The sequence below is a fragment of the Periophthalmus magnuspinnatus genome, chromosome 15 (assembly GCF_009829125.3).
Source record: "Periophthalmus magnuspinnatus isolate fPerMag1 chromosome 15, fPerMag1.2.pri, whole genome shotgun sequence".
NCBI lineage: Eukaryota > Metazoa > Chordata > Actinopteri > Gobiiformes > Gobiidae > Periophthalmus > Periophthalmus magnuspinnatus.
In genome coordinates, this window is record NC_047140.1 from 32,708,090 (window position 1) to 32,734,805 (window position 26,716).

The 26,716-nt window shown below is 46.5% G+C and overlaps 2 protein-coding genes across 2 annotated transcripts in view; one reads left to right on the forward strand and one right to left on the reverse strand.

Annotated features, from left to right (window-relative positions):
• Positions 1-5,542, forward strand: part of LOC129456827 (PH and SEC7 domain-containing protein 1-like) — a 13,423-nt gene extending 7,881 nt beyond the window's left edge. Inside the window, exons 8-13 of the mRNA XM_055227094.1 lie at positions 1-143; positions 1,524-1,594; positions 1,781-1,938; positions 2,056-2,200; positions 2,274-2,408; positions 3,533-5,542. The exon at positions 1-143 is cut by the window's left edge and continues 51 nt beyond it. Of these exons, the coding sequence (XP_055083069.1) occupies positions 1-143; positions 1,524-1,594; positions 1,781-1,938; positions 2,056-2,200; positions 2,274-2,408; positions 3,533-3,970 (1,090 nt within the window). The 3' untranslated portion in view covers positions 3,971-5,542. The remainder of the gene's footprint in view (positions 144-1,523; positions 1,595-1,780; positions 1,939-2,055; positions 2,201-2,273; positions 2,409-3,532) is intronic.
• A 2-nt stretch (positions 5,543-5,544) lies between these two features.
• Positions 5,545-25,069, reverse strand: nfkb2 (nuclear factor of kappa light polypeptide gene enhancer in B-cells 2 (p49/p100)). The gene is made up of 24 exons (XM_033980281.2): positions 25,015-25,069; positions 24,420-24,586; positions 20,640-20,682; positions 19,348-19,420; positions 18,290-18,330; positions 18,113-18,211; positions 17,286-17,437; positions 17,095-17,210; positions 16,558-16,716; positions 15,812-15,916; positions 15,655-15,740; positions 14,807-14,945; positions 13,330-13,455; positions 12,829-13,020; positions 12,138-12,279; positions 11,926-12,037; positions 11,607-11,814; positions 11,315-11,484; positions 11,139-11,241; positions 10,886-11,049; positions 9,562-9,643; positions 8,693-8,856; positions 7,818-7,929; positions 5,545-6,589 (listed from the first exon to the last, which is right to left on the reverse strand). Exons 2-24 carry the CDS (start codon positions 24,434-24,436, stop codon positions 6,522-6,524), a joined length of 2,673 nt encoding a protein of 890 aa, XP_033836172.1. The 5' UTR covers positions 24,437-24,586; positions 25,015-25,069; the 3' UTR covers positions 5,545-6,521.
• Positions 25,070-26,716: the final 1,647 nt, after the last annotated feature.

A 26,716-nucleotide genomic window follows, 5' to 3' on the forward strand; every position in this document is an offset into this window, starting at 1 on the left:
AAAAGACTCCGCCTCCCACACACTGAAACGCCAGGGGCCCGGCGGGAACGCTCTGCTCAGCCTGGCCCAGAACGCCAACGAGCAGCTCCACAAGAGCGGACTCCTGGTACGAAAAATCCACGCCGACCAGGACGGCAAGAGAAGTACGTACAGATCGTCACGTGGAATGTTCCGCAGTGTGACTTTAGAACAGGACAGAATGCACTGTTTCAGACCTGTGTGTTTAAGGTCGAGTTTGTTACTGTCCCGTAAACGGAGCGCAGACACTTTGACCTTTGACCTTTACATGGATCATTAGGACACGTTCCATGGAGGCTCTTTCCTGACGCCTTTGGTAACACGTGTTTATCTCATAATAAAATAAAAACAAATATTTCAGACCATATCTTCTGTATTTTCAAACTCGGGTGAAACGTGTGAATGTTTTGAGACGCGTTTGTGTTTAACGAGGCCTGAGCCAAAGTCCAGATCAAATTCAAATCAGGTGTAGAAGCTTCTTGCCTAAACCAACTCATTGTGAAAGAAACAAAATTGTCATGAGAGCGCCCCCTACAGAATCATAAATACATTTGTATAGAAGCCTCGGGGCTCGGGGTCTTGTTCACGAGTGAGGGACGGATGGAGCGTGAGATTGACAGTTGGATCAGCGTCTGCAGTGATGAAGGAGCTGAGTCCAAAGACAAAGCTCTGGATTTATCTCAGTCTGTTCACCTCATGAGTCTGGGACCGAAAGGACAAGGTCGTGGATACAAGCGGCTGAAATGAGTTTCCTCCGCAGAGTGGCCGGGCGCACCCTTAGGGATAGGGTGAGGAGCTCGGTCACACGGGAGGAGCTCGGAGTAGAGCCGCTGCTCCTACACGTTGAGAGGAACCAGCTGAGGCTCGGGCATCTGCTCAGGATGCCTCCTGGACGCCTCCCTAGGGAGGTGTTCTGGGCATGTCCCACCGGGAGGAGGCCCCGGGGAAGACCCAGGACACACTGGAGGGACTATGTCTCTCTGGCCTGGGAACGCCTTGGGCTCCCACCGGAGGAGCTGGAGGACGTGTCTGGGGTGAGGGAAGTCTGGGAGTTCCTGTTTAGACTGCTGCCCCCGCGACCCGGCCCCGGATAAGAGGAAGAACATGGATGGATGGATGGATGGATGGAAGTCTGAAAATGTTGTTTCTACGAAATTTTACACAAAATTCCAATTGGTGAAAATCAAAATCAGTGAATGAAAACCATGTTTTTAACAGTTGCCATGGTGATGTGCAAAAGCATCAGTGTTATCCCAGTGGGAGTGAATCCAAAATATAATGTGACATTAGGCTCTTCACCGGGTCACATGTCATACATGGTGTTGCTATGGCGATGCTCCAATGTGCCCATGTTGTTCTAATGGGATAATGTGTGCGGTCCGTTCGATGCCGCTTGCAGCTTTAATTGTATTTATTTTTGCAACTGAATCGAGCTAAACCTGAAATGAAGATTATAAACAAACAGAATCTGAGGAGGAACATAAAATAATCTTGTGTTTTTGCAGCTCCTCGAGGGAAAAGAGGATGGAAGACTTTTTACGGCACTTTGAAAGGACTCGTGCTCTACCTGCACAAGGTAACACCTCCACCATCCTCCACCCATCCTCCACCCCTCCCCCATCCTCCACCCCTCCCCCATCCTCCACCCCTCCCCCATCCTCCACCCCTCCCCCATCCTCCACCCCTACTCCCATCCTCCCTCCACCATCCCTCCCTCCCTTCATCCACCCTCCCCTCAACACTGGCCCACTGCTGTGTTTAGGAGGAGCAGCGTTCGGGGCAGGAGCTGACCCAGGAGGACCTGAAGAACGCCGTGTCCATCCATCACTCTCTGGCCATGAGAGCCGTGGACTACAGCAAACGAGCCAACGTCTTCTACCTGAGGACGGCCGACTGGAGAGTGTTCCTCTTCCAGGCCGCGTAAGTCATTTCAATTACAAACTGTATTAAACAGAAAATGTCCCAGAGTAGTGCTTTAAAACGTGTGAATATTTTAAGGACAGTAAAAGTCATGGTGTTTGTGTGTTGTTTTTGCAGGAGCGCAGAGCAGATGCAGTCCTGGATCACTCGCATTAACATAGTCGCCGCCATGTGCTCGGCTCCGCCCTTCCCTCCAGCCATTGGCTCTCAGAAGAGGTTCAGTCGACCGCTTCTGCCAGGGTCCAACACCAAACTGTCCCAGGTACACTGCTCCAAACGACGAACTGCATACGATGTAAAAGTAATAATGTAAAACACTTATACACTTATAACAGGAAGAGCAGATAAAGTCCCATGAACATCGTTTCCGAGCCGTGTCTGCGGAGCTGGCAGACCTCAGCGCTGAGTCTAAGGGTAAAGGTCGTGACACGGAGGAGCAAAAACAACGGCAGGAGTATCTGGAGTTTGAGGTATGTTGTGTTCACAGATCAGACCTGATCTGGGCAAACTGAGGCTTTAAGAAACACCAAAACAGGTAGTGGCAGTGGTAGAACAAGCACAATAATTACAAAACGATTGAAACAGTGACATTTTATTCACATTAATTTCTTTCTGCAAATGTTTTATATAAAACTTTTGTGTATTTTACCCAAAAACATATTTCTGTTTGGTGTAAATGGATTCTTTGGATTCACATCTTTGGAGAAACATGTTTTTTCTGGTTAAGAAATGTGGTAATGTCACAGACACGAATGTGGTAATGTCACAGACGCGAATGTGGTAATGTTACAGACGCGAATGTGGTAATGTCACAGACGCGAATGTGGTAATGTCACAGACGCGAATGTGGTAATGTCACAAGCCCAAATGAGGTAATGTCATGGATATGAATGTGGTAGTGTCAGACATGTGGTAATGTCACACACAAATGCGGTAATGTCATGGACTCGATTGTGGTAATGTAACAGTTATGATGTGGTAATATCACACAGATGAATGTGGTAATGTCATGGCCATGAATGTGTAATGTCATAGACATGTGGTAATGTCAGACACGAATGTGGTAATAACAGACACAAATGCGGTAATGTCACTAACGAATCTGGTAATGTCACAGACATGAATGTGGTAATGTCAGACAAATGTGGTAATGTCACAGAAATTATTGTGGTAATGTCTGAATGTGGTAATGGCATGGACATAAATGCGGTAATATCGTAGACGTGGTAATGTTAGAGACACAAATGTAATGTCATGGACAAATCTGGTAATGTTACAGAAACGAATATGGTAATGTCACAGACATGAATCTCGTAATGTCACGGACATTAATGGTAATCTCATAGACATGAATATCTTAATGTCAGACACAGATGTGGTAATGTCACAAACACAAATGCGGTAATGTCAGACATGTATGTGGTAAAGTCACAGACATGAATGTGGTAATTTCATAATAGATGCCACTTAGTGAAACATGGAAGAAAGGCCTTGAATTTATTTTTATGTCACATTATAGAATTTTTAGTTTATGTTTGTATAAAACTATGATTATACTTAATTCTGTCATTTAGTCCAGTTTTCTTTTCCACAGAAAACCCGCTACGGCACCTATGCCATGCTGATGAGAGCCAAGCTCCAGTTTGGCACAGAGGACCTGTCTGTGTTTGAGTCTCGTCTGTTAAGCGAAGGTGGTCTCCAAAGAGCCCAGTCCAGCCCCGCCCTCCCCCAGTCCAACCCCGCCCTCTCCCAGTCCAACCCCTCCCTGCCCCAATCCAACCCCTCCCTGCCCCAGTCCAACCCCACCCTGCCCCAGTCCAGCCCCACCCTGCCCCAGTACAACCCCACCCTGCCCCAGTCCAACCCCACCCTGCCCCAGTCCAGCCCCACCCTGCCCCAGTACAGCCCCACCCTGCCCCAGTACAGCTCTTTAAAGGACAGGGGTCTCAAACCCTCTGTTCAGACCAAAGAGGAGAGTCAGAATGGTACCAAGCCGGAGAGCAAAGCTGAAAACAAGACTGAAGTGTCCTAATGTGAAACACCCCTGAATCTTCTGCCTGCAGCCAAGACAAAATATAATATAATACATGTACTAACAGTCAGCTGCCACCAGGTGTCGCCTCATTCACTCCACAAAATACTTCACCTGTAACCAGCTTTACTCTCCTTCTGATCATGTCCAGGTTCCATCTTTTATTGTCCTTTATAAAGACAGTGAGGACACGTCTGGACTCACGTCTGGACTCACGTCTGGACTCACGTCTGGACTCACGTCTGGACTCACGTCTGGACTCACGTCTGGACTCACGTCTGGACTCACGTCTGGACTCACGTCTGGATCTACTTTGGACACAGTCCTGCTGGGGGCGCTGTAGTGTTGCTGTTTGGGACGACTTGAGTGATACATTTTCCACCTTGTGTTGTTTTTTAATGTTTATTTGGAAAATGTGGCACTTTAAATTATTTTTGTGCTTTTTTCTGTTGTTTTTTGTGGACTGTGTACTTCATATTTCCTGAGTTGGCATCACAGGGCTGTGTTATTATTATTATTATACTTATTATTATTGTTATTATCAGTCTGGGCTGTATCTGTGTAAAGTGTAATGGGTTTTCTGTAGATTCACTATAATCACTATAATGTACAAAAGGCCAAATACAGAACACTCCAGAACATTCCACATCACTACATATTAATAAAACAACATTTTTATGGGCTCAGCTGAACATGTGACCTTGACCTGAACATGTGACCTTGATCTGAACATGTGACCTTGACCTGAACATGTGACCTTGATCTGAACATGTGACCTCATCTCCATGACACTTTTTATTTGAACATTTATAATTTGTCTGAAATGTGCTGAAGTTTGACTCAGACTTTTATCCACAAAAGTTGGACGACCTCTTGTCTGATGTGGTCAGGTTCATGAGACGCTGAAGCTCACACGTTTAACGCCAAAACAAACATTTCTGTACAACTGTATGACTTTGAAATCACTGAGTATGTGCTGCGGTCACTGCGGTCACTGCGGTCACTGTATTAACTATAAACCAAGGTTTATCTCTCCAGTCGTTTCATCAAACTCAGATTCTCTTTTGTGACACGTTTGTTTTGAAACTACTTGATGCTGATTGGACGATCGCCTCAGGCCAAAGCAGAAGGATCTTTGATCGACGTCAGCGGCGTTTGGCCTGTGGCTCCTCCTTCAGTGTTGTGTGATACAGGTTGTGTGATACAGGTTGTGTGATACAGGTTGTGTTGTATACACAGGTTGTGTGATACAGGTTGTGTTGTATACACAGGTTGTGTTGACGGTGTTTTGGTTTCGGAGCCGTTCTGACTTGAAGCTAAACCTCGTTATGCAGAAGTGAACATGACTTCACATTGAAAAGCCATACTGCAGTTTACATACGCTGCATTTTAGGTACTTTTTGTTTTTAAATTCTAAATTTCAGACCAAGCTGTTTATTTATTCTTTCACTCAACAGTAAAAGTTAAAACTTAATATATTTTGGAGATTATATTTTTTTAGCCACGTGGTGTCGCTGTACATAACTTCAGCCTCAAGGTTTGTGTTTGTATCATGTCAAAGACAATAAACGATATTTGAAATACTTGTTTTTTTATTTTCAGCATAAACAATAGGTTTCACAAAATAGTTTAATAGAAATAAAATTCTAATCAGCTGGAAGCAGATCCATGTTCAGAACGATGTTCTCACTTGACTTCATATTCTGCTCGTCGTCGTTACAGTTAAACTTTTGTTTTTGACGAGGGAAGAGGTCGTTCTGTGAACTGGCAGGTCGTTTATGACGACCACAGACTGTATAAAGAAGTTTGTAAATACAGATGAGAACATCAGCCCCGTCACTGATGTAACGCCTGAATATTAAGATGGAGATGTGTTATTTAAGTCCAAAATAAATAATTGTAAGCTTAAAAGGTGACAGTATATTTCATAATAACTTAAATGTGTGGACAGACGCACGTGGACTGTTCCATCTACTGCACTGGAAACACGGAGCCGCACCTGGAGTCACATCAGAACATCTGATCAAACCATCAGAACATCTGATCAAACCATCAGAACATCTGATCAAACCATCAGAACATCTGATCAAACCATCAGAACATCTGATCAAACCATCAGAACATCTGATCAAACCATCAGAACATCTGATCAAACCATCAGAACATCTGATCAAACCATCAGAACATCTGATCAAACCATCAGAACATCTGATCAGAACATCTGATCAAACCATCAGAACATCTGATCAAACCATCAGAACATCTGATCAAACCATCAGAACATCTGATCAAACCATCAGAACATCTGATCAAACCATCAGAACATCTGATCAAACCCATGGATTCAATCACAAAATATAAGATGAGTGAAACATCTATCTAACTTCTGCTTCCTCCTTTTCACCGAGTTCTGACACTAAATGTGTTTCTCATTAAAAGTGATGACACAGTTTTCGTGGTTTTGAAGAGGTCAGGATCCTCAGGTCACTTCCTGTTGTTGTTCTTGAGTCGTCTCCCGTTTCAGAGCCGAGTTTCAGTGACTTCTGCCTCATTATGAAGCTACAGGCTCCTCCTCCTCCTCCATGGCCTGGCTCCCAAACCCACTGTCCACCGTAGTGTCTGAGGGAGAAGAGACGAGGTCATTGAGACGTGTTGGGGCGGGGCCTGTGACGTAACACGACTGAAGCAGGAAATATCGCTAACGACGCGTATACACACATTTAAAGTACTCTGAAGTACTCTGGAGTACTCTGAAGTACTCTGAAGTACTCTGAAGTACTCTACTCCACACTGCTCAGATCTTGTGTTACATCTAAAATAACACACATCTCTCAGCTCTGAAAAAGTAACACGACAAAAACTGAGCCAAAAATATAACAAACAATACATGAAGTATTTGTGTTTGTGTTGTGTTTGTGTTACAACACAAACACATCACAGGTCAGTGTTACTGACCTGTGATGTTTGTGTTGTTGTGTTACTGACCTGCGTTGTGTTTGTGTTACTGACCTGCGTTGTGTTTGTGTTGTGTTACTAACCTGTGTTGTGTTTGTTTTGTTGTTGTGTTACTAACCTGTGTTTGTGTTGTTACTGACCTGCGTTGTGTTTGTGTTGTGTTACTGACCTGTGTTGTGTTTGTGTTACTGACCTGCATTGTGTTTGTGTTACTGACCTGCATTGTGTTTGTGTTGTGTTACTGACCTGTGTTGTGTTTGTGTTACTGACCTGCGTTGTGTTTGTGTTACTGACCTGCATTGTGTTTCTGTTACTGACCTGTGTTGTGTTTGTGTTACTGACCTGCGTTGTGTTTGTGTTACTGACCTGCATTGTGTTTGTGTTGTGTTACTGACCTGTGTTGTGTTTGTGTTGTGTTACTGACCTGTGTTGTGTTTGTGTTGTGTTACTGACCTGTGTTGTGTTTGTGTTGTGTTACTGACCTGTGTTGTGTTTGTGTTACTGACCTGCGTTGTGTTTGTGTTGTGTTACTGACCTGTGTTGTGTTTGTGTTACTGACCTGCGTTGTGTTTGTGTTGTGTTACTGACCTGTGTTGTGTTTGTGTTACTGACCTGCGTTGTGTTTGTGTTACTGACCTGCATTGTGTTTGTGTTGTGTTACTGACCTGTGTTGTGTTTGTGTTGTGTTACTGACCTGTGTTGTGTTTGTGTTGTGTTACTGACCTGTGTTGTGTTTGTGTTGTGTTACTGACCTGTGTTGTGTTTGTGTTGTGTTACTGACCTGTGTTGTGTTTGTGTTACTGACCTGCATTGTGTTTGTGTTGTGTTACTGACCTGTGTTGTGTTTGTGTTGTGTTACTGACCTGTGTTGTGTTTGTGTTGTGTTACTGACCTGTGTTGTGTTTGTCCTCTCGGGGTTGTGCGTCCCTCAGGAGCCTCACTCCCTCTGACACACCCAGAGACCGGAACGCCTCCACCAGCCCCTCCACCGCACCTCCACCCAACTGCAACACACAACACACATCTGTCAACACAACACACACAACACACATCTGTCAACACAACACACACAACACACATCTGTCAACACAACTCACACAACACACATCTGTCAACACAACACACACAACACACATCTGTCAACACAACACACACAACACACATCTGTCAACACAACTCACACAACACACATCTGTCAACACAACACACACAACACACATCTGTCAACACAACTCACACAACACACATCTGTCAACACAACTCACACAACACACATCTGTCAACACAACTCACACAACACACATCTGTCAACACAACACACACAACACACATCTGTCAACACAACACACACAACACACATCTGTCAACACACCTCACACAGACTGAAGTGTGGACAGTCCCTGGGGGTGTGACGCTAACTGTAGGCACTGCTCTGTCTGAGGCTTTGTCATTGTGAGTTTTATTTTAACACAATGTGACTAAACAGAGCAGTGAGCTGAGCTGAGCTGTTAAACTCGTCCCTCTCAATGTCACAGTCATGAGCTAGCATTAGCATTAGCATTAGCATTAGCCAACTGTTTTTCACCTTTTCCTTTTATTTTAAAATGTGCTCTTTAAATTACTTTGGATTTGGAGTTTTTAGTTTATGTTTAAAACCTTTTTGGCAGCGTTTGTTAATGTGTCACCATAACTGCTGAACATTCCACCATAGAGACACACGTAGGTCCCGTCGGTGTGCGTCGTGTGCGTGTTGTGCGTGTTGTGTACCTGGTAGTGCTGCAGCAGCTGGACACAGGGCGAGGGGCTGTTTTCGTACAGAGGAGTGAGCGTCATCATCCCCAGTTTTTCAGCCAGTTTCTTCCAGGGGATGTTCTGGACACTGACCACCTCCATCAGACGGGTCAGAGTGTCACTGTCCAGACCAGAGACCCCTGCAGGACGCCACGGGACACAGCAGGACGCCACGGGACACAACATTAGAGCAAATGTGAAGATACTTTGGATTTATTTGTATAAAACAGTTTGTATATTTAAACATCAGGGTCATATCCGCTGTAAACATCATGACCAAATCTGAATCTATCATCACCTTTTACTGAAACCTCACAGCACCTCCTCACTCCCCCAGAGCACCTCCTCACTCCCACAGAGCACCTCCTCACTCCCACAGAGCACCTCCTCACTCCCCCTGAGCACCTCCTCACTCCCCCTGAGCACCTCCTCACTCCCCCTGAGCACCTCCTCACTCCCCCTGAGCACCTCCTCACTCCCCCAGAGCACCTCCTCACTCCCCCTGAGCACCTCCTCACTCCCCCTGAGCACCTCCTCACTCCCCCTGAGCACCTCCTCACTCCCCCTGAGCACCTCCTCACTCTGGACCTTGGGGATCGATCCGTCCACATCAGAATCAGACCAAACTTTATAAAATGCCATTTCTTTCCTTCTCACTGAAGCAGAACTAAACTTCTTCTGTAACTGAACACATTTCCACAGTACTGTCGTCTGTGGTGGTGGCAGCGCCCCCTGGTGGACTGTGGTGGTGGCAGCGCCCCCTGGTGGACTGTGGTGGTGGCAGCGCCCCCTGGTGGACTGTGGTGGTGGCAGTGCCCCCTGGTGGACTGTGGTGGGACACTCACCTTCAGAGCTGCTCTGTTTTGTCTTTTTCAGGCTCTGACGACTCGAGGATTTATCAGGTTTTGGTGTTAACAAGTTTCTGACCTGAACAAACACAAACATCCAGAGTTTAGTGAAAAGTGACCTGAACACACAGTGACCTGAACACACAGTGACCTGAACACACACGGACCTGAACACACACGGACCTGAACACACACGGACCTGAGCACACACTGACCTGAGCACACACGGACCTGAACACACACGGACCTGAACACACACAGACCTGAACACACACGGACTTGAACACACAGACCTGAACACACACAGACCTGAACATACACGAACCTGAGCACACAGTGACCTGAACACACAGTGACCTGAGCACAGTGACCTGAACACACAGTGACCTGAACACACACGGACGTGAACACACACAGACCCGAGCACACAGACCTGAACACACAGTGACCTGAACACACACATTGACCTGAACACATACGGACCTGAACACAGTGACCTGAGCACACGGTGACCTGAACACACACGGACCTGAACACACATGGACCTGAGCACACAGTGACCTGAGCACACGGTGACCTGAACACACGCGGACCTGAACACACACGAACCTGAGCACACAGTGACCTGAACACACAGTGACCTGAACACAGTGACCTGAGCACACAGTGACCTGAACACACAGTGACCTGAACACACAGTGACTTGAGTACACTGACCTGAACACACACCTGAACACACACTGACCTGAACAAACTGTAACTTGAATAGTGACCTGAACACACAGTGACCTGAGTACACACTGACCTGAGCACACAGTGACCTGAACACACACAGTGACCTGAGCACACTGACCTGAACACACAGTGACTTGAGCATACTGACCTGACCTGAACACACATGGAAATGAGCACACAGTGACCTGAACACACAGTGACCTCAGCACACAGTGACCTGAACACACACGGACCTGAGCACAGTGACTTGAGCACACTGACCTGAACACACAGTGACCTGAGCACACAGTGACTTGAACAAACTAAGGAATAGTGGCCTGAACACACTGTGACCTGAACACACAGACCTGAGCACAAACACAGACCTGAACACTGAGTGACCTGGACACAGTGACCTGAACACACAGTGACTTGAGCACACAGTGACACACACATCCATAGTTTAGTGGACAGTGAACTCATTGCGTGAGCGGTGTGAGCGGTGTGAGCGGAGTGAGCGGTGTGAGCGGAGTGAGCGGAGTGAGCGGAGTGAGCGGAGTGAGCGGAGTGAGCGGAGTGAGCGGAGTGACCTTCTGAGCGGTCGTACCTTCTGACACGTGGCCAGGTCCAGAGCCGTGTGTCCAGCTCGTCTTTTCAGGGGGTTCGTTGGTTGTGAGACTGAGACTGTTTGTTCTTCATCTCCTTCGTCTGGTTCTTCATCAGAGGAGCTGAAGTACAGAGGCTCGTCGTTTTCCAGGTTTTTATCCGCTCCTGACAGTATAAACATGTGAGACTGTGTTAAGGGCTTAACACAAACGTGACATCATCGTTATAACGGTCACTCTTATTGGACTGGGCACCTGCAGCGATGAGCATGGAGCAGAGTGTGGGGGAGCCCTGACTCGCAGCGAAATGCAGCGGAGTGTTCCCTCCAAACGTGCAGCTGTTGACATCTGCCTTCAGCTGCACAGACAAGAACATGCCTCAGTTTAGACTGTCCAGAGTCAAACGAGAGTTAGATCAAACCATCGCGTACCTCTGTGATCAGAATGCAGGCCACTTTAAACAGGTTAGCGGTCACAGCGAGGTGCAGAGCGGTACAGCCGCTCTTCTGCTCCGGAGCGTTGATCTTTGCACCGCTCTCCACCAGGAGGCGGAGACAGCGCTCCCCGTCTCTCCTGACCGACAGGTGTAACGGCTGCAGTCCTGGGATCGAAAAGAAATATAATTTATAAAAAGACAGGAGTCGGGCACACGTTCATGTGACGCACATAAACGTTCAGCTTCTCCAGATAAAACCGGACGAGGCTCGCGGCATCGCGTCTTACCGTGGTAGTCGGGGGCGTTGACCAGGGGCGCGTGCTCGTCAGTGAGATGGGTCAGGACCGTGCGCAGCACAGACGTGTCTCCGCTCAGGGCCGCCAGGTGCACGGCGCTCCGCCCGTCTCTGTCCACGAGGCTCGGGTCTGCTCCTGCTCGAAGCAACAGCTCCACCACCTGCATCTGCCGCGAGCTCACCGCCAGGTGCAGCGGCGTCTGCAAGAACAACGAAACGCTCCGTCATGTTCAGCGGGGGCGTAGACAGAACTCAAACCACATCTTTACTAAAGTATTTTCGTGCCGCACAGACGTCTGCAGGAGCTGTACCTTTCTGAGATGGTTGGCCGTGTTGAGGAGGTGCTGGTGTCCGTTACCCAGAGTCTGAAGCAGCTGCTGGATGACGGCGCTCTGCTGGTGGATCACAGCCAAGTGCAAAGGTCTGGAAACAAGAACAACCAGAGATTCATCCCATTCATTTCTACTTTTTACAGCGGCTGTAAATGACACATCCGTGTTACATTAAGAACATCAGAACTTACGTGTCTCCGTTTGAATCCTGGACTCCACACAGATGTCTCTGGATGGACAGGAGCAGACGCACGTCTCCACTGCTGCAGTACTGGAGCAGCGCCGCCGCCATTTGCCTCGCGCTCTGGGACGCTTTGGTCTGTAGGCTCACGGCTGAACACAGGAGGTGAGCGTTAGCACCAGAGGTGAGCATTAGCACGCGCGCTAACGCTCACCGCTGAACACACAGTGACAGGTGAGGTTGGTTCTTCACTAAGAAAAGACCAGTGCAGTGTGTGAATGAAATCAAATCAGGAGATTAATCAGACTCTGAGGAAGGTTAAACTGATGAAATCATAAGACCGGCCCACACATGTCAACGAGACAGGGACGTTCTTTAGTTTGGGACGTTCTTTAGTTTGGGACGTTCTTCAGTTTGGGACGTTCTTCAGTTTGGTGAAAATATATTTAAAAAGTCATTCATCAAATCAGAGACTCAGAGTCTGAGAGTTGCATGAAAACTGTCGCACCACAAAGGACAAAGCGCTGTGTTTATGTTCAAATGTAAATGCTCGTAGTTTGTTTAAATATAAACATTCGTAGTTTATATTAAACGTCCGTAGTTTATATTAAATGTTCGTAGTTTATATTAAACGTTCGTAGTTTATATTAAACGTTCGTAGTTTATATTAAACGCTCGTAGTTTATATTAAACGTTCGTACCCAGCTGGAAAAGCCACTGCTGCAGTATTGCATTAGTTTGTCCTGTTTGATTCGTCTTTGACTCGTTGTTCTCTTCACTCTGTGGATGAGGTGAGGACGAGGACGAGGACATCTGTGCCCCTCCAGAAAACCCACTGAAGCCTCCCATCGAAAAACTCCCTCCTCCATTCATGTGCTGACAGAACTGAAATCCTGCAGAGAAGAAGAGAAGAAGAGAACAGAAAAAGAGAAGAACACAGTTTAACACAGTTTGAATCAGACTTGTTCTTTGAACCATGTTCTAGTCGTTTCCATTTACTCAACTGAAGTTGTATTTGTGTTAATGTTTTGAGTAATCTTTAATCACTTATTTTCAAGACGCCATTTTGCCGATCTACCTCAGTTTTTCATTTAAAATGTGTCAATTATAACATAATGAGAACCATAAAGACACAAGCTCAATAGGGCTGGTTTAACTCAGACGTGTTCAGGCTCACAGACAGAAAGGAACTATGACCCCACCTCCACCTCCACCGGCTCCAGAAGCCCCGCCCCCAAAGCCTTCAGCTCCGCCCCCTCGCCCTCCACCTCTCCAGTTCTCGTAGTGAGGCAGGGGCTTTTGCTTCTTCCTGAGCACCTCCTCTTTGTCTGTAATGACAACACAAATAATTTATTTATACAACAGTCACAGTTTAAGAGTCAGAGCTGAGGCCACGGGACGAGAAACTGCCACAAGACTCAACGTTCACACGGGAATGTGTGAACGTTCACATGTTTCTATTTTCACATGTTTCAATGTTCACATATTACCATGTTTAAATTTGGACAGAGTCATGTTTTGTAGATTAAATCGGTGCCAAGACTCATTTATTCGTCTCGTGGAGTCATGTCTTGTCCCGTGGAATCACATCCCATTGAGTAATGTCATGTCATGTCTCGTCCCGTAACGTTACGTCTCGTCCCGTGGAGTCACGTCTCGTCCCGCGTGGTCACGTCTCGTCCCGTGGAGTCACGTCTCGTCCCGTGGAGTCACGTCTCGTCCCGCGGAGTCACGTCTCGTCCCGCGGAGTCACGTCTCGTCCCGTGGAGTCACGTCTCGTCTCGTCCCGCGTGGTCACGTCTCGTCCCGTGGAGTCACGTCTCGTCCCGTGGAGTCACGTCTCGTCCCGTGGAGTCACGTCTCGTCCCGTGGAGTCACGTCTCGTCCCGCGGAGTCACGTCTCGTCCCGCGGAGTCACGTCTCGTCCCGTGGAGTCATGTCTCGTCTCGTCCCGCGTGGTCACGTCTCGTCCCGCGTGGTCACGTCTCGTCCCGTGGAGTCACGTCTCGTCCCGTGGAGTCACGTCTCGTCCCGTGGAGTCACGTCTCGTCCCGTGGAGTCACGTCTCGTCCCGCGGAGTCACGTCTCGTCCCGCGGAGTCACGTCTCGTCCCGCGGAGTCACGTCTCGTCCCGCGGAGTCACGTCTCGTCCCGCGGAGTCACGTCTCGTCCCGTGGAGTCACGTCTCGTCTCGTCCCGCGTGGTCACGTCTCGTCCCGCGTGGTCACGTCTCGTCCCGTGGAGTCACGTCTCGTCCCGTGGAGTCACGTCTCGTCCCGTGGAGTCACGTCTCGTCCCGTGGAGTCACGTCTCGTCCCGCGGAGTCACGTCTCGTCCCGCGGAGTCACGTCTCGTCCCGTGGAGTCATGTCTCGTCTCGTCCCGCGTGGTCACGTCTCGTCCCGCGTGGTCACGTCTCGTCCCGTGGAGTCACGTCTCGTCCCGTGGAGTCACGTCTCGTCCCGTGGAGTCACGTCTCGTCCCGTGGAGTCACGTCTCGTCCCGCGGAGTCACGTCTCGTCCCGTGGAGTCACGTCTCGTCCCGTGGAGTCATGTCTCGTCTCGTCCCGCGTGGTCACGTCTCGTCCCGTCACGTCTCGTCCCGTGGAGTCACGTCTCGTCTCGTCCCGCGTGGTCACGTCTCGTCCCGCGTGGTCACATAGGTGAGTGCCGTGCTGACCTTGGACCTGGGGGATGTACGTAAAGTGCTTGGGGTCACTCCTGTCTCCGGCCTTCTTCCTCTTCAGCTGCAGGAACACGGTGACGGGCCGCTCGATCTCCGTGCTGTGATACGGCGGCGTTTTGAAGACAATGGCGTACTGAAATATTTAAAAGAACAATAAGACACAGACCCGCCACGACGGTCACCGTGACTTCTGAACGATGGCGCGACAACGTTTTTGTAATGGGACAGTTTTATATTTTTATGTCATAAGGTCAGACGTGAGCTCAGGGTCGACCAAGTACAAACACTTTTATAACGTCAAGGAACCACACACACATCCAGTGTGATGGGCCGTGTGTTTGTGTGTGATGGGCCGTGTGTTTCAGTGTGATGGGCCGTGTGTTTGTGTGAGATGGGCCGTGCGTTTCAGTGAGATGGGCCGTGCGTTTCAGTGAGATGGGCCGTGTGTTTGTGTGTGATGGGCCGTGTGTTTGTGTGTGATGGGCCGTGTGTTTGTGTGAGATGGGCCGTGTGTTTGAGTGAGATGGGCCGTGTGTTTGTGTGAGATGGGCCGTGCGTTTCAGTGAGATGGGCCGTGCGTTTCAGTGACATGGGCCGTGTGTTTGTGTGTGATGGGCCGTGTGTTTGTGTGAGATGGGCCGTGCGTTTCAGTGAGATGGGCCGTGCGTTTCAGTGAGATGGGCCGTGTGTTTGTGTGAGATGGGCCGTGTGTTTGTGTGTGATGGGCCGTGTGTTTGTGTGTGATGGGCCGTGTGTTTGTGTGAGATGGGCCGTGTGTTTCAGTGAGATGGGCCGTGTGTTTGTGTGAGATGGGCCGTGTGTTTCAGTGAGATGGGCCGTACCTGCTTGTGGACGTCTGTGGGTGAAAAGTCTCCAAATGCTTCCCAGCCGCCCTCGTCGTCTTCATAAAAACGTATTTCTATATCATCTGCAACGAGCCGCGGACACTGTGAGAAACGCTGACCCTTTAAAAAGGCCCGCATTTGTCCCGTTTCTGACCTTTCTGCACTTTGTCACAGAGAAGGAAGATCTCGTCTCCTCCCAGCACCGACCCACATGTTTTATCCATACGAGTGATCTTCAGGTTAGAGGCGTTTGGTGATTCTGTAGGAACATCATTATTTACATTTACATAAGCGTAAACCCTCAGTGTCCAAGTTTCAAAGTGAAGGCTTTTAGCTGCTCGTCCAAGAGGCCGGACACGCAACACTGAAACTACAGTTTGTGCGGCTCAGGACCACAGTCTGCTGTTCATCTCCATGTCAAAGACACTGACCACTGCTCTGAACAGAGTGAGGGTCAGATCTCAGAGAAAAGAAATGGTGTGAGATGAGTTAAAGAAGATAAAGGAAGAATGAGCTGAGTGTCGCTCATTAGATTGAGCCAACAAACAGAAACTGTAAACAAACAGGTGTTAGCTTCAGTGTCGTTAGCGCCTCCTTCAGACAGATATAAGACAGTGTCCAGCAGGAATGAACAGAACTGAAGAAGTGTCTTGGATGAGCAGCTAAACGTCTTCACTCTAAAACTTTTTTTGTCCAGTGACAGAATTAAATTTTCTTTTGCTGCTCTTACAATAATGAAAGTATGTGTTTTTAATGTGTATTTCCAAGTTTTACAGTTTGACACAGGTTGATAACGGCTCATTAAACTTTCCTCTGACGTGGCCCACAGCACAAGGCCCATGTGTGTGTTAAACTGTTAATATGGGACAGCGTCATCAGTGTGACACATCACAGACTCACTGCTGTCGTAAATGGGGTTAGACACGACTGGTTTGAGCGCTCGAGTGAAGCCTCCGTTGCTGTCCTGGAGGAACGCCGTGAACTTTAACCTCACGATGTTCAGGTCCATGGTGCGACCCAGCTCCTTGGCTTCTTTCATACACGATCCCTCCTCTGTATCTGCACAAAAGCAGAGACAGACAGACATGGAAGCACCAATCAGATCAGATATGAACCACAAAAGAGTTATTTTATATCTGAAGGGACGATGTGCAGACAGTTGTCCTCAGACCTGCTCATCCTGTGGTTCATGCTCTGAAATGGGATTATTGTGTTTAACTGTTCAAAGTCCAGTAATTTCTCAGTAAATATGAACTGGATCCTGATTTGACACCACTGCAGATCTGAGCTGAAGCAGATGTAGGACTCCGGGTGTTTCTTCTGTGTTCTCCAGTCTGTGATTTCTTTGGCACATCACCAGAATGAAAATGTGCAGCTGAAGTGAAAGAGGCGTCGAATCCGAGCTGATGAATCTGTATCGGTGAAAACAGTTCTAACCTGAGAGCTGGTAGAGAGCGCCCCCTTTCTGTCGCCTCTTCTCCTCCTTCAGCCGTCGGCACAGGATTTCCACCACGCCCTTCTTGGTCACATGGAGGATGCCCAGATTACTGAACCTGTGAAGACCACACCAGCGTCACGACAACGACACAACAACAACACAACGACACGTCTGCGGCGGGTTTACTGACGAGGCGGTGAGGTCGTTGGGTCCGATGTCCAGAGTGCACGTGCCGCTCTCATTACAGTGGCGTCCGACCAGGCTGTGAGCGTGGACACGAGGCGGGTCAGTGTGAGTGACCAGCTGCACCTCCACACGAGCGTGACCCACATAGTTACTGATCTGTAAAAACATGAACTTTTAGAATTTAACTGTTTGGATGTGAGTCACACTGCGTTTGTACAGCCTCAGTTATGAAAACAAGTTCAGATAGCAGGCCTCAAGACTCAGGCCTCAAGACTCAGGCCTCAAGACTCAGGCCTCAAGACTCAGGCCTCAAGACTCAGGCCTCAAGACTCAGGCCTCAAGACTCAGGCCTCAAGACTCAGGCCTCAAGACTCAGGCCTCAAGACTCAGGCCTCAGGGCCTCAAGACTCAGGCCTCAGGGCCTCAGGGCCTCAGGACTCAGGGCCTCAGGACTCAGGGCCTCAGGACTCAGGGCCTCAGGGCCTCAGGGCCTCAGGGCCTCAGGACTCAGGGCCTCAGGGCTCGGGCATTTGACTGGAGCTGAACACTGTGCTAATGTCGCTCTTCCTTAGTCCACTTCTTTATACAGTCTGTGGTTCTAATTCACTTTGACATGTTTGAACAAAGTCATCACTGCACTGATTCTCTGGAGGCTTTAAAACGTCTCATCCAGAGAGAACGTATTCACTGTGAAGATCAGCCCCGTGCAAAATAATGCGACACAGATATAGTCCACGCCTGGAGTAAGGTGAATGAGTTTTTTAAAATGTACTTTCTCACAAACATTGTCCAAATCTCCTGCTAACCCCACAGGTGAACTTGAGCCGGTACCTTGACCGTTGGATAGGTCCTTCTGTTCTTTTCACTGGACGCCCCCGGGAGGCCGCCGTGGGAGGGGCCTTCACACTCATAACGGAAACGGAAGCCTCTCTAAAACATAAACAAGAAGTTATTCTCTAGAAAAACAAAAAAATGCAGCAAAGTAAAAAAGTGGTGTTGCTCTGTTACCTGTTTTGGTTCTTCGATGATTTGGATGTAAGGACCATGAGCTGAAACACAGAGAGGTGACATAGAAAAAGACAGTTAAATCTGTCAACTGGACAAGAAACTGTAGGAGTGAAGACGTTTGGCTGCTTGTCCAAGACACTTCTTCAGTTGTGGTCAGATTCCTGCTGGACACTGCCTTATATCTGTCTGAAGGAGGAGCTAACGACACTGAAACAGAAACAGCTTTTGTTTACAGTTTCTGCTTGTCGGCTCCTGAACTACAGTAAGTGTGTACTGTGCCAGAGTCATACTTTGCATAATCATTCAGCTCTAATGGCCATACAGGCTCTATCTGCTGTTCTCTTTGTTTCCTTTGTTTGCTTTGGGTCTGAGGGTGGAGTTATAGATGGGGGAGAGGTGATGTCTCAGGCCTCATTCATGTTTAAGGAAGGATTGTCTTTCCTAACAAAAATCTCTTCTTTAACTCTCCTCTCAATCCATTTCTTTTCTGTGGCTCAGATCTGAGCCTCTCTCTGTTCAAAGCAGTGGTCAGTGTCTTTGAGATGGAGATGAACAGCAGACTGTGTCCTGAGCTGTTCTCTCTCGTGTTGGTTCATTCTTTTATGGAGTGTGTTTAGTTTCTCCAGTTTAACGCTCACTCTTCACTGAATGGAGGAGACATCATTTGTTTGTGGCTCGGGGTTTTGTCCTTTGGTTGAAACAGTTTTTATCTTAAAGTGTTTGTGGGTTTGAAACAGACGAGAATCTCAAACTAAAGACCAGAGACACACCTGCTGCTTCTGGGTTCAGATTCCCTGTTGTCCTGTTTTTCTGAGTATTCTTTCTGTGTTGAGTTTGTGTTCTGAGTGTTCTCTGAGCATTCTCTGGGTGTTCTCTGGGTGCTCTCTGGATGTTCTCTAGGTGTTCTCTGGGTGTTCTTTGAGTGTTCTCTGGGCGTTCTCTGAGTGTTCTCTGGGTGTTCTTTGAGTGTTCTCTGGGCGTTCTCTGAGTGTTCTCTGGGTGTTCTTTGAGTGTTCTCTGGGTGTTCTCTGACTGTTCTTTCTGTGTTGGGGTCTTACCCGTCTCAGGGATGTAGGGCTCGGTCTTGATGTCCACTGGAGGAATGTATTCATATGGAGTCATAAAATTAAACTGCAGACAACAGAGAGAACAGTGACACACTGAGACTCATATAAACATATATACTTCATATAAATATATCTAAACATGCTTTGTATAAATACATTTATATATATATATATATATATATATATATATATATATATATATATATATATATACATACACACAGTCTTTTTAAAATATAAACTGTGTATTGTCTCTGTCCTTGTGCTTTAAAATGACTGTATTAATATTAAATATATTTCTTTATGAAACTAGACTCCCGAGTCCAGGTCACATGACCTGCTCAAACACGGCTGATTTGCTGAAGATTGGCCGCACTTCAGTCAAACTTTACAGTGACGTGACACTGGGGGTGTTGTACATGTATGTCCATGATGGAATGTTCAGCAGTTACCATGGAGACACAATACACACATTAGCAAACAATGACAAGAAAAAGTCCAAAAGTGAAAAGAGCTCATGTTCAGGAGGCTGAGGTCAGTCCGAGCTCATGGTTCTGTTTAAGATTTTGATTTTACACAAAAAGGTGAAAGTGACTCACTGAAAAACTGTTGGCTAATGCTAATGCTAATGCTAATGCTAGCTTGTGACTGTGCCTGTTGTAGTTCAGCAAAATCAGTCCTTTCTGGTCAGATTGTGTTAAAACAAAACTCAGATTAAAGTCTAACAGAGCCTCAGACAGCAGTGCCTACAGTTTGCATCACTTCTTTTCTTTCTTTCCTCTTTGTTTGTCAGGGACAAAAGCATTAATCTTAAGAAGAAAAGCTTTCAGTTAAAGTCACGCCTCCAATGAGACACATCAGACACAAAGGGTCAATATGAGTATCACTTTCACTTTAGGTCACAAACCTCTTGGCCCTGAACTGCCTCTGATGTGACAAACAGCCTCAGTCAGTTATAAAAACGGTTTTACTGACAGCAGAGGTCAGAGGTCAGGGCCGCCTCTCAGATGTTCAGAGATTTACATTCAGCTGGATCATATGTGAAAATATTAATGTGCTAATATTAATCTTATCCAGTTTACTTTGATGCCTGGACGTCTCATAGTGGGCGTGTCACAGTGGGCGTGTCACAGTGGGCGTGTCACAGTGGGCGTGTCACAGTGGAGGTGAAAATGAGGGTAGATCAACAAAATGGCGTCTTTAAATGAGCGATTAAAGATGACTCAAACTGATGGATTCTACACTTTTGGAGATAGTAAATGTTAAACACGTGAGGCACTTACAGGATCGTTGTCGTAGATGTTGAGGAGCTGCCCCTCGGTCATCCTACAGGAACACAACACAACACATTAACGTCCTGCTCCAACAAACTCTGACCCCAAGACGCCTTATAAACTCAGCATTTCGTCCGGGAGTGGAACAATGTCCAGTTCACCTGAGCTCAGGTCTAAAAACAACAGAAAGCTTCATTTAAAATTATAACAAAAAGGTATCAGATTTATTTTGACTTTCAGTCAATGAAGATCTGGTCAGCAGTCGACGGCGGGACCTTGACAAACAGATCTCGGGACATGGAGACTGGCTCTGGGGACATGAACATCACCGCTGGGGGAGGAAGGACAGACCTGGCAGGCCCAAGCGCATCGTGGTCTGCCCTCTGTCAGGGGGGTCTTCAACTCACACCTCCGGGAAAACTTCTCCCTGATCCCGGGGGAGTTTGGGACATGGACTCCGAGTGGGCCATCTCCACCTCTGTTGTCGATGCGGCCGCTCGTAGCTGTGATTGTAAGGTCTGTGGTGCTTGTCGCAGTGGCAACCTCTGAACCCGGTGGTGGACACCGGAAGTAAGGGATGCCTGCCGTCAGGCTGAAGAAGGAGGAGAAGGGAGGAGTTCGGGGAGGCTGTGGAGGAGGACTATCAGACGGATTCAAAGAGATTCTGGCAAACCGTCTGACGCCTCAGGAGGAGGACCAGTGCTTCACCAACACTGTTTACAGTGCGGGTGGAGAGCTGCTGACCTCGACCGGGGATACTGCCGGGCGGTGGAAGGAACACTCTGAGGATCTCCTCAATCCCACTGTACAGCAACGTCAACGGTGCAGCGTCTGCAGTGATGCGGTCGCTGTATTGGTCTGTCGTGGTAAAGGAGGAGCTGAACTGAAACCCAAAACTCTCGATTTACCGTCAATCTACGTTTCTGCCCTCACCTATGGTCATGAGCTTTGGGTCATGACTGAAGGACAAGATCGCGGATAGAAGCGGCTGAAATGAGTTTCCTCTGCAGGGCGGCTGGGCGCTCCCTTAGAGATAGAGTGAGGAGCTCAGTCACATGGGAGGAGCTCAGAGTAGAGCTGCTGCTCACGTCAACAAGAGCAGTTAAGGTGGCTCGGGCATCTGCAGGGAGGTGTTCTGGGCATGTCCCACCGGGAGGAGGCCCTGGGAAAGACCCAGGACACGCTGGAGGGACTATGTCTCTGCCCTGGGAACGCCTTGGGATCCCACCGGAGGAGCTGGAGAAAGTGTCTGGGGTGAGGGAAGTCTGGGAGTCCCTGCTTAGACTGATGCCCCCGCGACCCGGCCCCGGAAATGGATGGATAGAGTATGGATAGAATATATAAAAGTATATACAGAGTAAATACAGAGTAATTACAGAGAATATACAGAGTACATACAGAGTATATACACAGTATATACAGAGTACATACAGAGTATATACAGAGTACATACAGAGTACATACAGAGTATATACAGAGTACATACAGAGTATATACAGAGTACATACAGAGTACATACAGAGTATATACAGAGTACATACAGAGTATATACAGAGTATATACAGAGTACATACAGAGTACATACAGAGTACATACAGAGTATATACAGAGTATATACAGAGTACATACAGAGTACATACAGAGTATATACAGAGTAATTACAGAGTATATACAGAGTACATACAGAGTATATACAGAGTACATACAGAGTATATACAGAGTAAATACAGAGTAATTACAGAGTATATACAGAGTACATACAGAGTATATACAGAGTACATACAGAGTATATACAGAGTAAATACAGAGTAATTACAGAGTATATACAGAGTACATACAGAGTATATACAGAGTACATACAGAGTATATACAGAGTAAATACAGAGTAATTACAGAGAATATACAGAGTACATACAGAGTATATACACAGTATATACAGAGTACATACAGAGTATATACAGAGTACATACAGAGTACATACAGAGTACATACAGAGTACATACAGAGTATATACAGAGTACATACAGAGTACATACAGAGTATATACAGAGTACATACAGAGTATATACAGAGTATATACAGAGTATATACAGAGTACATACAGAGTACATACAGAGTATATACAGAGTACATACAGAGTATATACAGAGTATATACAGAGTACATACAGAGTACATACAGAGTACATACAGAGTATATACAGAGTATATACAGAGTACATACAGAGTACATACAGAGTATATACAGAGTAATTACAGAGTATATACAGAGTACATACAGAGTATATACAGAGTACATACAGAGTATATACAGAGTATATACAGAGTAATTACAGAGTATATACAGAGTACATACAGAGTACATACAGAGTATATACAGAGTATATACAGAGTACATACAGAGTACATACAGAGTATATACAGAGTATATACAGAGTACATACAGAGTACATACAGAGTAATTACAGAGTATATACAGAGTACATACAGAGTATATACAGAGTACATACAGAGTACATACAGAGTATATACAGAGTAATTACAGAGTATATACAGAGTACATACAGAGTATATACAGAGTATATACAGAGTACATACAGAGTACATACAGAGTAATTACAGAGTATATACAGAGTACATACAGAGTAATTACAGAGTATATACAGAGTACATACAGAGTACATACAGAGTACATACAGAGTACATACAGAGTATATACAGAGTATATACAGAGTACATACAGAGTACATACAGAGTATATACAGAGTAATTACAGAGTATATACAGAGTACATACAGAGTATATACAGAGTACATACAGAGTACATACAGAGTACATACAGAGTATATACACAGTATATACAGAGTACATACAGAGTATATACAGAGTAATTACAGAGTATATACAGAGTACATACAGAGTATATACAGAGTATATACAGAGTACATACAGAGTACATACAGAGTAATTACAGAGTACATACAGAGTACATACAGAGTATATACAGAGTACATACAGAGTACATACAGAGTACATACAGAGTACATACAGAGTATATACAGAGTACATACAGAGTACATACAGAGTACATACAGAGTACATACAGAGTACATACAGAGTACATACAGAGTAATTACAGAGTACATACAGAGTACATACAGAGTACATACAGAGTACATACAGAGTACATACAGAGTACATACAGAGTACATACAGAGTACATACAGAGTATATACAGAGTATATACAGCCCAGTGTGAGTGGTCAGTCTCACAAATGTTGATTTTTGTTAAAATATTTTTTCAGTCAGATTAAGGTCAGGTTAAAATCAGGTGAGTTTAGGTTTGAGACAAGTCTAAGCTGTAATTTTATAAATAAATAAAAGTATGAGTTAAATGTATTTAACCTCTTCCTCCTCTGATCCCCTCTGATCCCCTCTGACCCCACAGGTAAAACCCCTTCCTCTTCTTCTCTTCTTTACAGTCACTTCCTGGAAGTGGAGCCAAGGAAAACCCCCAGAAGTCCAGAGCAGAGGGGGCGGGGCTTCAGCGTCACTGCTGCTTCATAACAGTCCCACAGATTCTTCTGTGAAATTTCCCAAACACGTCCAAACTAAGACTCACATGATTAATAATAAAACAAACAACCGCGCTCGACAACAAAACTGACTGAACATGAGACTGTGTGTGCGGAAAGTCCCTGAGTGTGTGTGTGTGTGTGTGTGTGTGTGGACCGAACCTCAGAGCACACAAACACACAAACACATCAGGACAAACCAAAGACAGAAGTACCTCAGGGCTCCAGCCATGACTCCAGGAGGTGAAGGATCCAAGCTCCGTTTCTGCAGAAGAGTCACAGCTCAGACAGTGAAACTCACACTGTGATGTCACGAGGTGGATCTGTGTAAATCTGAAGCAGTGCTCAGTCCTTAACGTGACCACCGCAGATTTCATGAAGTCTACAGAGTAAACAGTCAACTTTAAACTGAGTGATAACACACACAAGGAGAAGAAATGAGAAGCAGAGGAGTAGAAAAGAGGAACAGAGTGTCTGAAAAAAGGAGCAGAGGAGCAGAAATGAGGAGCAGAGGATCTGAAATGAGGAGCAGAGGGTCTGAAATGAGGAGCAGAGGATCTGAAATGAGGAGCAGAGGGTCTGAAATGAGGAGCAGAGGGTCTGAAATGAGGAGCAGAGGAGCAGAGGGTCTGAAATGAGGAGCAGAGGGTCTGAAATGAGGAGCAGAGGGTCTGAAATGAGGAGCAGAGGGTCTGAAATGAGGAGCAGAGGGTCTGAAATGAGGAGCAGAGGGTCTGAAATGAGGAGCAGAGGGTCTGAAATGAGGAGCAGAGGAGCAGAGGGTCTGAAATGAGGAGCAGAGGGTCTTACCTGCGGCTCGCGCGCGGCTGTTGTGAGTCTGGCCTCAGTTCACTTCACAGGAGCCATATCCGGGGACTGTCAAAATAAAACCACGTGTCACTGGACGTCAGGTGACGTCCCGCCCCGGGCTGTGTGGGTCTGTGTGAAAATTTTCACAGTCGTGTCTTTTGCTAAAGCGGAGTCTGCGCCTCGGTCCTGGGCCCACAGGACAGTCACGTGGACGTGGCCAATAAAAACACGAGTGAAACTCTCACAGTTCAGTCTCACACGGTTATTCTCTGTTTAGGCTTTTACTTTGAAGGTGCAACTTCCGCCGTTTGTGAAGCGGAAACCCCCGAGACCAGGGGGCGGGGCCACACAGAGCGGAGGGGAATTCCACAGACACGCACTTTACACGCACTTTACACGCAGTTTAACACAAACACGGAGTTTACACGCAGTTTAACACAAACACACACTTTACACGCAGTTTAACACAAACACGGAGTTTACACGCAGTTTAACACAAACACACACTTTACACGCAGTTTAACACAAACACGGAGTTTACACGCAGTTTAGAACAGACACGCAGTTTTGACGAAGTTTAGAAGCGCAGATTGCAACAATTAATGCACAAAAATAGAATAAATATTTCACTTAAACATAAGATATGAAAGAACTGCAACGTGTTAAACCAAAGTTTTATTTTTGTAACAGAAAGAAAAACTTTAAGTTAATAAAACATGTCCTGAAATACAGAATATAAATCAGTATCTCTCATGTTGCATAGAAGCACAGCGTCTCAGACAAACCGCAGCAAAACTCAACAAAAACAAAGGAAAGGGCCTTTTAGGATCTGTAAACACCGACCCCGTTGGCCTCCTCACGGGTACATGTGACTGAGTGTGTGTCTGTGTTTGTGTGTTTGTTTGTGTGTATAAATCAGAGGTGCCCAAACTTTTTTAATCGAGGGCCACATCTCAAAACGGGCCACAGACAGTGATCAGTGCAGTGCGGTGCTTTACACACACAGCCCTGTGTGTGAATAAGAAACACATTCATGTCAGGTCTGTGTCACACTGTCATGTTTGAGGTTATAGTGGCAGAAATAATTTAATTTGCTGTTAAAAGTTCTGCTTATGATCAGTTGGGCGGGTTCAGCAGGAGGCCTGAGGGCCAATAAAAACTGGTCTGAGGGCTGCATTTGGCCCCCGGGCCATAGTTTGGACACCCCTGGTGTAAAGGGTTGTGGCTTTTTTAAAGGCCTAATGTTGTAAACAGGTGAGTCTGCGGCGGCCGTATCTCTAAGGCACAGGTACATTCAGCTTTTGTTATGTAACATTCAGCAAAGGCACGTTTCTGTATAAAAGCAAGAAAGTCATAAGGTGCATAAGACTAGTAACTGTAGTAACCGTAGTAACCATAGTAACCGTAGTAACCATAGTAACCGTAGTAACCATAGTAACCATAGTAACCTTAGTAACCGTTAAAGCGTAATAATCAATGCTCTCAGCCCCGACTCCATCGAGGCGTCCCTTTATTTCCCCTAAGAATCAAAACATGTAAATAATTATATATAACTGTAAGACATCAGGTATAAACACCTCCCTACAGGAAGTGCAGGGGGCGGGTTTAAGACATCAGGTATAAACACCTCTCTACAGGAAGTAGAGTGGGCGGGGTTAAGACATAGGTCAAATATTAAAGATAAGCGCCGTTATAGGCCATG